At 45.5% G+C, this 15,596-nt stretch overlaps 1 protein-coding gene across 4 annotated transcripts in view; it reads right to left on the reverse strand.

The window, feature by feature from the left end:
• Positions 1 to 15,596, reverse strand: part of MAP3K4 (mitogen-activated protein kinase kinase kinase 4) — a 158,530-nt gene that overhangs the window by 91,340 nt on the left and 51,594 nt on the right. The window contains exon 1 of one of the 4 annotated variants that reach the window (XM_021086224.1): positions 14,032 to 14,331. The exons of 1 other annotated variant lie outside the window; for it this stretch is intronic. In XM_021086224.1, coding sequence (XP_020941883.1) covers positions 14,032 to 14,171 — 140 coding nt within the window. In that variant the 5' untranslated portion in view covers positions 14,172 to 14,331. Of the gene's footprint in view, positions 1 to 14,031; positions 14,332 to 15,596 lie in introns of those variants that run through there. 2 more of the 4 variants (XM_021086234.1, XM_021086232.1) reach the window with 2 other exon arrangements.

Raw genomic sequence — 15,596 nt, forward strand, 5'->3', positions numbered from 1 at the left:
CTGGAATAGAAACATCAGCAAACACTCAATGGGAGTCAGGACGCAGCTGCTACAGACAGAGGTGCCCCCTGCCAGGCCAAGACTATGTGATGAGAGTCACCACACCCCACTTTCTGTCTCACCTCTCCCGCCTCCTTTGTACCCCTCAGGAAGGTACCAGGATTACGTGGAGGACCACTCACCACCACACACATCACATTAAACTTAAAACCAGCAACAGTCAAGGCCTTCCCACAGCTCACTGATTTTAAAACCCTTTTCCCACATTTTAACATCTCTGATGTGCACTGCCTCCTCCAACTGACATAAAAAGCACCGTGTCATTGTTTAATTGCAGTATCTTTTCCTCAGTGATACCTAAAATTATAGCACATCTTACAGTCAATGGCACGTATCTGATGAAACAGTACTCTTTAAAAGCTCAATTTCAAGAAGTTAAATGAGCATAAGACAGCTAGAAGTGAAGTCTACTTGAGAGCAAAGCATCAAAATAAACATGAACTAAAGCAATTTTTAAAATTTTTTAAATTTTTTTATTACTCAAATGAATTTATCACATCTGTAGTTGTAGAATGATCATAACAATCTGATTTCACAGGATTTCCATCCCACAACCCAAGCACATCCCCCCACCCCCCAAACTGTCTCCTCTGGAAACCATAAGTTTTTCAATGTCTGTGAGTCAGCATCTGTTCTGCAAAGAAGTTCCGTCTTTTTCAGATTCCACATGTCAGTGAAAGCATTGGATGTTGGTGTCTCATCGTATGGCTGACTTCACTTAGCATGATAGTTTCTAGTTCATCCATGTTGCAAAAATGCTGGAATTTCCTTCTTTTTAATGGCTGAGTAATACTCCATTGTGTATATGTACCACATCTTCTTGATCCACTCCTCTGTCGATGGACATTTAGGGTGTTTCCACGTTTTGGCTATTGTAAACAGTGCTGCAATGAACATTGGAGTGCATATGTCTTTGCGAGTCGTGGCTTTCTCTGGGTAGATGCCCAGGAGTGGGATGCTGGATCAAATGGTAGTTCTGTGTTTGAACTAAAGCAATTTTTAAAAAAGAAAAATTTCTTTACAGATTTTCAGAGCCTATGAGATTATGTCCACATACTTACAATTACATAAATTCCTTCAAACCATTTGATGTAAATGAAGACCAACGTTTGTAAAGGCTGCAGTGCGCTCGGCACTTACACACACACACATCACTCGGGACAACTGCAGAGTTGCACCCAAGCCCTGGGGCCCTGGAAGAGAGCAAGGACTAAGCAGTCCCCCTGCCCTTCATGTTCAGGACGTGGCTGCCCTACGAGCCGCCCAGGGTGGCACAGTGCGAGGTGTCCTTCCCCGTGGCTCCCCGCTTCTCCCTCCTCCCAGAGACCTTCTCCACCCAGGAACATCTTCCACGCTGCAAGGGCCTTGACGCTACATCCTTGAAGCACAAACGGGCCCCATTTACAGACGGTTCTTCGCCATCACGTTACCCCCTGTGTTGACTTCTAAAAATCCTCCTTGTCACTTGGGTTACATACACAGCCAAGCATCTTTCTTAGTAATCCAGGATCCCATCTTAGGTGTTCGAATCTCCTGCCAACTTTTGCTATTTTGCCTTCCCCCCATCAAATCCTAAATCATTATGTTCCACAGCTACGACTGTCTTTGAGATTTCCCAGGGAGGCCCCCAGAAAATCACAAAGGATGTGTTCTTTCACCTTGTAAAAGAAGAGGTGCTGGAAACAATTAGGTTTATTTGATGTGTTACTATTGATGAGTATTAGATCAGAAGCAATGCTTAGCCTTCTCTAGGTTAAATTCGTGTAGGTAAGATGTTATAAATATTCCAAAAACCGTGTGCTGTATGAGAAGTTCGAGAGAACTGACAATACCTTCACTGTCCATGACACACGTGTTTATTAACGTGCTGGGGCTACTTTGCCAGACAGGAGAAAGCATAATTCAGGCATGTACTTTATAGGCTCATTTGGCTGTGACTTCTTTCATCCAGGAGCTTTAGGCCAGGACGTCAGGTGAAGCCTCACATTACTTATCTACGGCATTTCACCATTACTCACCATGTAAAATAGGACCCAGTCTACATACCACCTCTTTATTTGATATTCTTGACATATTCTCAGTATATTCTAATTATATGGTTGGTATATTCTTGGTACATAGCAAAAATATCATGTATTATCCCTGAAGCTCTTTTTTCCTCTATAAAGATTGTATGTTTTCCATTTTCACAAATTAGATATAATATCCACTCTTTCTTGATAATGGGGTTAACCATTATAAATATTTTGTCTAAAAATTTTTAGGATTGACTGCTATCCCATTTTTCATGTCACAGAAATAACCAAATTTTCTTATCAATTGCCTTCACCTTTTTCTTTTTCTTTCTTTTTTCTTTTTTTGATGGCTGCACCTATGGCAAGGGAAGTTCCCAGGCCAGGGACTAAGTCTGAGCCAAGAGCCACAGCGGCAACCTATGCAGCAGCTGTAGTGATGCAGATTCCGCACTGTGCCAGGTCAGGGACCGAACGTACGCCTCAGCAGCAACCCAAGTCACTGCAGTAGGATTCTTAACCCGCTGTGCCACAGTGGAAACTCCACCTTAATAACTAATAACTCAGAACTAGTCTTTACTGGACCTTTCACTTTTGAAAATTACCAGCAATAAATTAATCACAGACACTGTACATTTTCCATCACCAGAAATAGGTTTTTACTTGACTGCTTCCTTGCAAGCACTTGGCATCAGCTCCAGGCCATGGGTCCTGTCTTCAACAAAGAAGAGCCATCTCAGGGCCCGTGGAAAAGGCCTCTCGCAGGTACTTCCTGGTTCAGGCTTCTGATGGAGTGTTTAAACAACTCAGATCACACCAGTGGACAGAGCAGGATTTACAGAACTCTAGTCAAGAAACGGATTCATGAGACTGCTGACTGAACATCAAGTGGAGGTGAGACTTTTATAGAGCTGAATGAACTGATAAAAGACAATGTGGGTTTTGTTTGGAATACTGTTGCCGTACTAATGTTGCATTTTCTGGATAAAATAAAACTCTTCTCTCTGAAGCTATTTATAACTCATAATCACTTAATAGGCTAAACTGAAATTGTCAAGAACATTTTGTCTTTCACACTGGTGTGAATAAAACAACTTATTATCTTTCTAGAAAGAAATGCGGCAATATGTCTCAAGAGACTTAAAACTAAAAATTTCATGACCTATAACTGCAACAGTCTAAAATACAGAAAATCTACATAAAGATTTTTATCAAGTCGTTAATTATAATAATTAGAAGTATGTATGTTACAAAGTAATTCAAGAACAATTAAATTACAACATGCCCATGAAGAGGAATATTGCTTGTCATTAAATGTGTTTACAACATAGGAAAGTGCTCACGATACGGCAGCTTCTCAGGATAAAGGTGGAGGGCTACACGTACACACTTCTCTCTCTCTCGCTCTCTCTCTCACACACACTCATACACACACACACACACACACACACACACACACGTAAAGCCCCGGAAAGAGGTACACCGAAACGTTACTGGTTAACTAGCTTTTAAATGGAAGGATTATGACTGGCTATCTTCTTTATACTTTGCAACTTGTGCCACAACTGACATGTGTTGTTTTCATAATCAGAGAGGTTTCTAACTTAGAAATTTTCTAATTTCCTAATTTGGTCGTGCTGACCAAATTTCATTCACTGTTCTACAGCAGCAGCTAGACCAATTTGGAAACCATCACCCTTAAACAGAATGTACAACATTTTACAAAATGAAGACGGTACTAATCTAAGTTGTGAAGACAGGTCAAGTTCAGCAAACAGAAGGGCCAGAGACAAAAGACTGAGCTCCGCCTGGGGGCCTGAGGAGTCAGGGCTCTTCAGTGTTAGACGTGTGATTTGAGCCCTTGGGCCAGAATTCCAAACACCTTTGGGAATAAGATGCGGAACAGATCACAATCGAAGCAAAAGAGGGAATGTGAAAAAGCCAGGTCCCCAAATCCGCTTTCTCCCTTCTATAACTTCAATAGACATTTTAAAAAAATTTTTGTGAATAAAAATTATTGCAGCTATTTATAAATGTATCTAGCCTCAAAGCATACTTGATAGTTTTTTACGAAAATTATTTACAATGGAATTCCCCCTTTCACTTTAAACCAAAAAAAGTAAAAGAAAGAAATGAGAAATGTAAAATGATAGTTAATGATTACTAAGCACTTTCCATAAGCAACGATTATCTCATTTAATCTCTGTAACAAGCTAGGAAGTAGGTGCTGTTATTATTTGTTTTTCTTTTTTTCTCCTTTTTCTTTTTAGGGCCACACCCATGGCACACAGAAGTCCCAAGGCTAGGGGTCGAATCAGAGCTGCAGCTGCCTGCCTACATCACAGTCACGGCAACACCAGATCCCTAACCCACTAAGCGAAGTCAGGGATTGAACCCACTTCCTCACAGAGACAACATCAGGTCCTTAACCTACTAAGCCACAAAGAAAACCCCATTTCTGTTTTTTCAAATGAGGAAACTGAGTCTGAGAGAGGTTAAATAACTTCCCCCAAATCACAGGCTAGTAATCAAACGGTGAGATTTAAAGACTGTCTGTCCAGTACCAAAACCTATGTGCTTTCCTTTTTCCTGGCTCCTTCATCCAACAAGTATTTGTTGGGAGCCTACCCATCCTTAGACTGTGCTGGGAACTGGGACCTCAAGGGAGCCAAACGACCGTGTCCCTGCCTCCTGTAGTCTAAGGTGCAAGGTCAGAGACAGCACCAAACATTCACGCAACCATGACCACAAACGATGACCTGCTGCAACTGGGTAGAAACCCACAGGGACTAGAAGACTTGTAACCGAAGGACTTAACCTAACCCATAGTGAAGAGGTACAAGGTCAAGGGAAGGCTGAGCCTGAAGTAGGCAATGCTTAAGAGACAACCTGAAGCAGGAGGAAGAATCAACAGGGTAGAAGGAGGGCAAGAAGTTCCCGTCGTGGCTCAGCGGTAACAAGCCTGACTGGTATCTGTGAGGATGTGGGTTCGACCCCTGGCCTCGCTCAGTGGGTTAAGGATCCAGCATTGCTGTGAGCTGTGGTGTAGGTCACAGATGTGGCTCAGATCCTGCATTGCTGTGGCTGTGGCATAGGCTGGTGGCTGCAGCTCTGCTTCCACCTCTAGCCTGGAAACTTCCACACGCCACATGTGCAGCCCTAAAAAGACACAAAGACCAAAAAAAAAAAAAAAAAAAAAAGGAGGGCAAAATATAACACCCAAGTCATCCTTTTCTTAAAAAAAAGATACTTCATCACCTTGCTGTACAGTAGCCAATTGACAGAACACTGTAAACCAGCTACAATGGAAAAAATAAAAATCATTATAAAACAAAAACATAAGAAATATATATATATACACATATATATATACACTTCACTGCAGTGAAAACTCCTGTACCTGCACGCGTGCACACACACACACACACACACACAACACAAACGGCAGGGGCGAGGGGATGGGTTCCTTTTTTTTCCTCTTCTTTTCTTGAGGACTGCTCTATTGAAAAAATAAATAATACATTGGCATTTTAGAGAAAAATGAACAAATTAGCTAAAGAACTCATGTATTCCAACCCTGACTTTACTCTGAAATTAATACCAAGGTTTGAACTCACATCTACAACTCCTGTGGTTAAGGATAAGTAACCAGAACGACCCTGAAACAAGGGTAAGATGCATTCTGATTCTTACCTTTGGGAAATAAGGCTGTTTTCAAGGAAGAAATATGTGGATCCCAACCCTGCCAACTTATTCAGAATGCCTTCTGGTCATTTAGAGGATACTGCTATTGTTCTCCTGACTCAATCTCAAGGGACAAGACACAAGAGCATCGTCTTTGAATTTTGGTAACGCCATGTTTTTCCAAGTGAGGGTCACAATCCATTTATGGGGAATAAAACCAATTTAATGGGTTCCAATGAACAATTTTTTAATAGAGAACAGAACAAGAGTTGTCAGAGTAAATCATGCGTTGCACGGTCGAACGCCGTTCATGAATTTTTTATTTCAGTTATTCAATATCCACGCACTGGTGCAAAGCCTATTTCCTAGTGCAGGTCATAATTGCAGCTAGAGTGTCAACTCCACCACCAGAGTCCCACTACCTGCCTGATCTAAAGACTGAGCACAGGGGAAAAAAAAAAAAGAGAGAGAGAGAGATCTAAAAGGGTTCGAACACTGGCCTGCCTCTATTTGGTGAACTTGAAATAAAGCTGCATGGGAAAAAAGTACAACGAGTTTGGGGGAGATTTCAGGGGTTGGGGGTTTTGCATTTTTCTTTTTTTTCTCCTGTAAACAAACCTTTCACCACTGCTCTATCCTATAAAGTGGAATTAATCCAGAACACACATAGCTGCTGTGCGGGCCGAGGCTGCGGTGGGCAGCCAGGGAGGGGGCTGGAGAGCACCTTCAGCTGTAGCCCCGACGAGGCGGAGCACCGTGACACAGAAGCAAAGCGAAGCCAGAGCCTGGCAGCTGGGGCCCAGGCTGTGACCTCGGGGAAGCTGCAGCCTGGGAAGGCCCGGTTTTCCCACCTCTAACTCTCTAAGGCCGTGGCCCAGAGGACCCCCAAGCCCCCTGCTAGTGCTAAGCGCCTGTAAGTCTACAGAGGCAAACGGTTAGAAAGCCGGGCTGGATGAATGCTAACAATTCACCACCTGCAAGACTCCCCCGAGTAAGTGCTTAAGTCCTTATTCCAATGAGAACTAAATATTTAAACATTCAAAACACTCTAAAAATCTTGTGAGAAAACCAAGTTATACCTACATTTTTATGTTCTTACATAAAAAGACTTTAAAAACTTTAATGGGAGTTCCCGTCATGGCTCAGTGGAAACGAATCTGACTAGTATCCACGGGTTCGATCCCGGTCTCGCTCAGTGGGTTAAGGATCCGGCGTCGCTGTGAGCTGTAGGTCACAGATGCAGCTCAGATCTGGCATTACTGTGGCTGTGGTGAAGGCCGGCAGCTGCAGCTCCGATTTGACCCCTATCCTGGGAGCTTCTATAGGCCTCGGGTGAGGCCTTAAAAAAGACCACCAAAAAAAATAATAATAATAATAATGGTACGATAAAAATAATATGTGCATTAAATTTTCTCCCAAAATATTGCTACTGAAAGACTAAAAAGATTGACAATTTCTATTAATTTTACATCTCTAAACTAACTGTTCTCTAATAAGTAATAAGCCCTGTTCAGAACATTCTACAGTTTGGCAGTATCCTCAAATAGCCTGCTTGCATGCCAAAAAAAAAAAAAAAAGCCCCACTGAAAACATCACATCTGATCCACTCTAAAGCTTAGTATCCACTTTTTTCCATAGAAGGTTTATTTCTTCTGAAATTATGCTGAAACGAAATCCACTTAGGAAATGCTTTTGACAGCATACCTCATATATTCATAACAGCGTTCCCTGCTACTCTATAAACATTTGGCAGCCGTATGATCCATGAGACTAATACTTCTACTGATGTCTGCAAAACATGACAAATGAATGTTCTTACAGGTCAAAAACAAGTTTTCATTTTGCCTAAGAATAAAGACCCAAAGGCAACCTGTATCCGTTACATGAGTGCGAGGTCTGCGGGAAACAGAAGAATGAACCTACCACACCTACTTCCCAGAGAAACTATGTTTCTTTTAAAATACAGCAGTTTCAACCACGCCTCCTAAAAAGAGGAAAGCAGCTGAACCCAACGTTCGTGAATACGGTTACAGACCTAAGCGGTAATTCTAAGACTATGAAGACGGCCACGGGGCAAGCCCTTTCTCACTGCGGATGTTGTACCTCGACTACAAGCGCCGTTACCCAGGATGAACCAAGTAGGTAAAGAAAACCAACTCGACAGGCTCAGCTCAGATCGTTCAAATACACTAAAAATAAACTTTTAAAAAGTTAACTTAAGATTTGGCAATGTCCTCTCAATATAACATACAAACTCATCAATGTAGTGACAATTCAAAGTAAAGAGACTTAAAATTACACATGTACAGGATTTTGGGCTCTCTAGCACTGACTGTAAAATAAAATCATGTAACGTTCGTTAAAAACCACTGTAGGAAAAAACCAGCACGTAGCCTTTCAATCTTTTTTCTAGACACATACACAACTTCTTGTTTTAACGAAACCGTAGTGAAAACATAAAGTATAAGGACTTTGCGAAGCCCAACTTGAATCCTTAATAGTTTAGGGAAAAATAAAGTACTTACGAATTCACCTACTGAACCAAGAGAAAAGTGGGAGGAATGTAGCATAAAAGGAAAAGGGACAAAGACCTCTTCGGGCATCTGCTCTTCTCTGGGGGTCCACGTCCCTGTCTGAAACCAAACAATTTCTCAATGAGACGGCGACCACAGACAGCTTCAGGGGGCCAGTTCCAGGCTCAGGACGCCACAGGACACACTTCAGTTACTGCACAGGGCTCTTCTGCACCCCAGCTCCAAGGTGAACACTCCTCGCAAGAGCTCCAGGGCCTGGCCCGCCTCATGTCCATGGCTACAGCCAGGAGGGTGCAAGAACAGGGCAGCCCCAATCCGTGCCATGCAGCCACGGGGGGAGGGAAGACGGAGGCAGCACAGTCAGAGCAGGTGGAGAAACAAACACATGCAAGCTGAGCAGCCGGTCCAAATTTTGGCTGTTTTATCATCTGCTTTTTTTCACTGAACACAGTGGAAGGTATGTGTACATCAGAAGTACTTGAGAATCTCTTCAAAAATAGTCAGGTCCCAATTATATGAGGACTTATTTAGAAGGGCTTATGAGCATTTTCCCATGTCACTGAATATTCCTTAAAAACATGGTTTTTTTGGAGTTCCCGTTTCGGCGCAGTAGAAACAAATCCAAATAGTAACCATGAGGTTGCAGGTTCAATCCCTGGCCTCACTGAGTAGATGAAGGATCCGGCATTGCCCTGAGCTGTGGTGTAGGTCGCAGACATGCCTCGGACTCCCTGTTGCTGTGGTTGTGGTATAGGCCGGCAGCTATAGCTCGAATTCAATCCCGAGCCTGAGAACTTCCATGGCTCGGGTGCAGCCCTAAAAAGCAAAAAAGAACAAACAAACAAACAAAAAACCCAAAAACATGGTTTTTAATAGTGGCACAGAATTCTCGTGTGGGTCTGAATTCTTTTTAATTTTATGACTTAAATCCAGAAAAACCACATGCCATCATGATCTTTTTTGAACACAATACTCACAAGAGTCAAAAAGGATCTTATAAAAGCACCAACCACTAACATCTTGGCCACACCTTTTTCAGAAACTGCGTCAAAGGATTCTTTGTGGGGGGGCGGTGTCAGGGGAGTGGATTATGAGGAGGGTGGAGACAGGTGATCCTCTGAGACTGATTACCTTTAGAAAAGTCTGCCACTGAGGGTTTTTTAACCAAAGTCCCTAAGGACAAGGATAAAGCAGGAAAAGCAAGGTTTGTCATAAGCTAATTAAAGTAAGAACGAAGATTAAAACCACACTATAACCCAACCAACTGAGGGAAGTTAGTTACAAGAAAAACAAACAAAAAAAAGGCAGCCTGTGTGAAGCCAGGGAGATGAAAACCTGTGAGTGAGGCCCTGTCACCCTCCTCTCCTCCTGGAAGCAGGGGGTCCTCCTGATGGGGGAGCGGGCCCAGCCGCCCCGTTAACATCCGCCACTAAGCTCATTCCGCGCATCTCCCTTACTGACCTCACGCCTACCAAGGGATCTCTCTCTCCCACTCTTTTTTTTTTTGGTCCTTTGTCTTCCAAAGGCTGTACCCTCGGGCATATGGAAGTTCCCAGGCTAGGGGCTGAACAGGAGCTGCAGCTGCTGGCCTACACCACAGCCACTGCAACACAGGATCCGAGCCGAATCTTCGACCTACACCACAGCTGATCCTTAACCCATTAAATGAGGCCAGGGATCAAACCTGCATCCTCATGGGATGCTGATCAGGTTCATTAACCACTGAGCCACCACAGGATCTCCCAATCTCTTAATTATACCTTGGCTTCCTACACTGACCCACTGGGTAGCGACAAAGCCCAGCAGGAGCGGAGGCACAGTACCTGGACCGTGCCTACCTTATCCTGCCCGGGGAATGCCAGCTTATAGAGACCCGCAGCAGGCACTGGCCAAACTCCTTTTCTACCATCTCCTCCTTTCTTTTCTTGTCTTTTTTTTTTTTTTTTTTTTTTTTTTTTGTCTTTTTGCCTTTTCTAGGGCTGCTCTTGCGGCACATGGAGACTCCCAGGCTAGGGGTCCAATTGGAGCTGTAGCCACCAGCCTACACCACAGCCACAGCAACACGGGATCCGAGCCACATCTGCAACCTACACCACAGCTCACGGCAACGCCGCATCCTTAGCCCACTGAGCGAGGCCAGGGATCAAACCCGCAACCTCATAGTTCCTAGTCAGATTCGTTAACCCCAGTGCCACGGCGGGAACTCCCATCTCCTTTTTTTAAGGAAATTATTTCCAATGGCCTACTGACTGGCAGCATCAAAGTCTCTTTAAAAAGAATACAAGCTGGCAGGTCAGATGAGAAGGCTAAAACAACAGACTGCAGTGAGTAAAAAAATAATCACTGAGGAATGAGGAATTATTAAGTAACAGGAAGTTATTAAAGCAAATGTATCCAGTAAGCAATCAAGACTTTATATCCCCTATTTCAGTAGCACTCAGAACGAGATTTACAAGACACCACCGAGAGAACACACACGAAGGAAGCAGAAGCAACTTCCAACAATATGACAATTAAAGGAACCACAAAGTTCTTCTTTAGAACATGAAGGAGCTTCTGCCATCACTGGAGCCCTTTGTGGCTGCTCTATGGCCACTGCTTCTCTGCCTAGAGCCACCCGGGCCAGTGGCAACTACCCTGTAAGGGTCTCACGCCACGCCATCACCTGTGCTGCCAGCAGAGCCTGCAGATGCCCCACAGGTGGATTTCACTAGTGAGAATAAACAGGTGCCATCCCAAGTCAAGACTGAAACAAGAGGGCTCCAAGGAGACAGTCAAGTAGAGAGAGATGGAGCCACCTCGGAGTGAGAGGACAGTCAAGAATTTTGGTGGTAACAGTGAGATTCATGTTTTTCAAATGAACTTATAACCACCACACTATACAAAATAAAGTTATTGCTTAAAAAAAGTTATTCCTAAGCTCCTATAACATGTACAAAGTCAATAAATGAGAACAAAGGAAACTATTTTTAACATACACATTTTAAAGGAAAGGTTACAAGAGATAGGAGCAGTCTCTTGTCAGCCTTATTACCCAAGATCTGTGGTTTTCAAAGTGCCAATTCAAGAAATCGCAAAAATGAATTGTTCCAAATTAGTTTTAGTAGCTCTCCTTATGATCTCAGGATCCTCCTACAACTGACCCAGAAGCTTGAAAAATGTATTATAAGCAATGTCTCTTTCTAAGTTTAATCTCTAACAATAACAACTGCTATCCTTATCATGAATTATTTATCAAAAATAAGGACAAGAAGTATCCTCGACTGACGACAGGCAGTAAAACTGTAAGCGTGCTATCACTTCTCAGCCTGTTTTGTGTCCCCAGTTATTGCATAACTCTCACGTCAGCAGGCGCTGAGCAGATGTGCTGGCTGGCACCTGCCACCGTGGTACACTGGCTGGCGTGTGCAGGCCTGCTTTCTACAGGAGACCTAAGCAGGAGACCAGCTTTCCTAATCAATGACACACTGGCATGAAGGATACCCACAAAGACAGCACACAGGGCTTTAGTTTGGTCTGTCCCCAAACCAGTTAACCTAGTAGCACAAGTCACATTGATCTCCATGTGTCACAATGGAGCATCTAGCATATTTTGAACTTGCATGTTGAGCTTCTTCAAAATAGTTAAAGAATAAAATAAAATGGTTGAAAACAAAAGAAATTCAAATAAGCAAGCGCAGAACCCCCGAAGCATCTCTTACTAATGATCTACAGTAAGTTGGTCAGAGGTCAGCTCTGTGTATTGAAGAGGTGGTGGTGACAATGAGGACATATGAAAGAGAAATAACAGCTTTGTCAAGTAAGGTTTTACAGATTAGCTCTTGTAAAATTAACGGCAATGTTGCTAAGAAAAATATTTCTAAGATCTTCTTGTTCCGGTACACTGCTGTTCACTCCAAGTTGGATGAAGCCCATTCTCCTGACCTATTTCTATTCAACCAAAGACAGAAGCCTGGCTGAAAACTCCGGGTTTCTTTTGATCATTGGAGAAACAGTCATTTTTATAGCATGTTTTCACTTCTCCCTGTTCTTTTGACTTTTACCTAGGAATGTTCACATCCATTTTTTTTTTCCCCAGAGTATAGGTGTACAGAATTATAACTTCTGATCTGCCCGCCTGTATAATGAAATCACACCTCTTCTTCATGGCAGTGAAGGGCACAGAAAGTGCAGCTACACCTGGGTTCACCACTAGCTGTGAAACCTTGAACAAAACACTTAATGTTGTGCCTCGGTTTCCTCCTCTGAAAAAGAGGTAGAAACAGAATCTACCTCATAAGTTTATTGGTCAAGATTAAATTAACTTACAGCAGTAATTAGCAGAACACTCTAAGTCAACTATAATAAAAAAACTTTCAAAAAGATTAAATGAGTTAATAAAAGCAAAGGATAGGGTACATTGTAAGTATTTACTAAGTGCTTGCTATTATTATTCTTAAAGAAAAACTTAAGGAGTCAAAATGCTCAAAGAATGAATCTACTAACAAATTCATAGAAGCTTTCTGACAAAAGTTCTAAAAATGTTCGATGTATTCAAAAAGAACAAAATGAATTCTCATTACACCATGTACCAGTATTTAGAGAGGCTGTTCCTTAAAAGTTTCCAAGAGTACCTCCGAATTAAGGGACCTGAAGAATGACATTCTTCAGAGCTCATAAACACCAAACAAATCTCTTTGAGGTGAGACTAGGTCATACCAAACACGAATGTGATTGCTGCATTCCGTTCTAACTACAACTACAGACTTTGTTTAAACTTTCTTCAAGCAGGAAAAAGAAAGAAGACACTTAACTGTCGTATTCCTGGAACTACAAGACAGTAGATGCAAGAGATGTGGAAGTATTTTCATTATAGGGGACAGGGGGCAGCAGTTTGCAAGTTTACACTAGGATGCAAAGGATAGGGGGTAAGAGGGCATTTGAACACACAAACATACGCATAAAAAAGAGGGAAATTCTTACTGATGGTGAGTTTCATCTCCCAATCAAAAAAAAAAAGACATAAAAATGAATAAAGTCTCTAGGGAACAAAACGCAACAAATGCTTTGGGTACCAAAGTTCCATCTTCGAGCTTCCTGCGGGAGCAAAGTTTTAGACAAATCAATCCTTTACTTGCGGTGCACGTGTGAGCAACCAACTGCACAATGCTACTACTGAAGGCCGGTAAAGGGCGCTCAGAAAGAGAAACCAACCTGCCTGATTGCAGAGCCGAAGTGCAGTTTCTCAAAGGAGAGACAGCAGACACTCGGGGAGGGGGGGGAGCGGCTGGAGAACCAAGGGGAAACAGCCAGTGCTTATCTGCTTCAAGAGCGTCCACTTCTGCACTAACACAGGGGCACAGGGGAGGTAGCGTTCTCGCTCGATAACCAGGAGCGCAATTACAGCGCGGCGCCTGTTCGGAAGCCGCGGCGGGGGAGGGGGTCCCAGCTCCCGCAGGACCGGGGACGCCCCGCTACGCTCCCGCCCCGCCGCGTTCGGGGCCCGCAGAGCCGCCGCAGGGAGGGCCGCGGGCTGGGCGCTGCGGGGAACCCGTGGCGCCCGGGCAGGGGACCCCGGGCGGACCCGGCCGCCGTGCCCTCCGTCCAGGGCTGCACCCGCCCCTCCGGCCCGGGAGCCTGGATGCTCCCGCACCACCTGGCGGGAAGCGGAGGCCCCCACGCCCCCGTCAGGCCTCCGGCCGAGCTCGGGCCAGGACGCGCCCCGCCTCCGGCGCCCGGCCCGCCGCGGCGGCCCCACTCACCTCGCCGCCCGGCAGCGCTCCGGCTCGGGCTCGGGTTCCGGCGGCGGCGGCGGCGGCGGCGGCTCCTCCATGGCGGCGGCGCGGGTGACGGCGAAGGCGGGCGGGGGGACCAGCGCGGCGGCGGCGGCGGCTTCTCTCATCCGTGCGCGGAGCCCCGCATGGCCACGGCGAGCCGTCAGCTGCAGCCTGGCGCGAGCGACCGGAGCCCCGGCGTGCGGGAGGGACTCGGCTCCGCCTCCGCCTCTAGCCCGCCGCAGGAGCCGCTCGCGCCGCGGCCATCTTGGAAACGGCGAGCGGCCGGCGCCGGGCTACGGCGGGCGGCGAGGGACAAGCCTCCGAGGGCGGCGGCGGCGGCGGGGCGGGCCGGCGCGAAGGCCCGAGCGGGGAGGGCTGGAGGCGTGGGCGACCCGGGCGGCGGAGGGCGCGCGGGTCGGGATCGCGGCGCTCGGCGGGCGGAGCCGGGCCCTCGCAGCCGCAGCGGCAGCCGCAGCCGCAGCCGTCAGGGTTCGCTCGCGGGACGTGCGCGGGGGGCCGTGCGCGCCGGTGCTCCCAGGTGGTCAGCGGTGGGCGTGCACCGAGGACCCCGGGAAGGGCAGCGCCGCCGTGCTTGGGCGGCGGGTCAGCCTTGTAAGTGCTTGGGTGACTTCAGCAGGAGGATCATCGCCAGACGTAGATGCCAGCCCGAGAAACAGCGATGGATGTAGCGCCGCCGCTCCCAGCTCGCATGCGGGCGTGGAGGCTTTGGGAGACCTGTGAACCCCGGGGGGCTGGGGGTGCACCCCGATGAAGGTGCCATCTTCAACACACGTAAAACCCGGGGGTTTTGAGACTATTTAAACAAAGACTCTGGCCACGCGGAACATTAAAGTCACCTTCCAATCAGCACGGCAGGAAAGAACACCGATCTAACCATCTAACCTCAGAGTATTGCTCTTCCCGAAGCTCGGGCCGCAGTGCTCCTACACTGGAGGGAAAAGGAGTTCTAAGGATGATTTCAGAGCTGCAGAAATACCGTTGAAATTCCACCGCACCCTTACCCAGAGAGCAATTGAGGCTTCACAGTTTTAAGTTCCGAACATTTACAAAATTCCCTCAGGGTGAAGTCCAGAGTTAATTCGAAAACAGCATCATTTAAGAAATGAGTTCCCTCCTGGCCAAGCATTGTCACCGCAGAGGCTGGGGTCGCTGCTGTGGCATGGGTTTGATCACTGGCCCAGGAACTTCTGCATGCCCAGGCAGGGCCAAAAGAACAAACAAACAGCATCATTTAGAATTATGCACATTTCTATTCATTCAAATGTGCTGGTTTTCAGGAGCTTATTCCCTGGAGCTTGAGTATGGAAAATACACGTTTAAATTAACTGTTGGTAAGAAAACTGACCAAGATGAAAAAATTTAAATATGATTATACTTAAAGGCCAGTTAGCTATATTGCACTCAAAAATACACTGTACTGCATATGCATATTTGTCTTTTTCACATACGTACGTGAAATTAGCTATGTTGTACTCTAAGTAGGTCACAAAAATTTCCCTGTAGTTTCAGAACTTTTTCAGCCTATTTTC

This window comes from Sus scrofa, chromosome 1, assembly GCF_000003025.6.
Source record: "Sus scrofa isolate TJ Tabasco breed Duroc chromosome 1, Sscrofa11.1, whole genome shotgun sequence".
NCBI lineage: Eukaryota > Metazoa > Chordata > Mammalia > Artiodactyla > Suidae > Sus > Sus scrofa.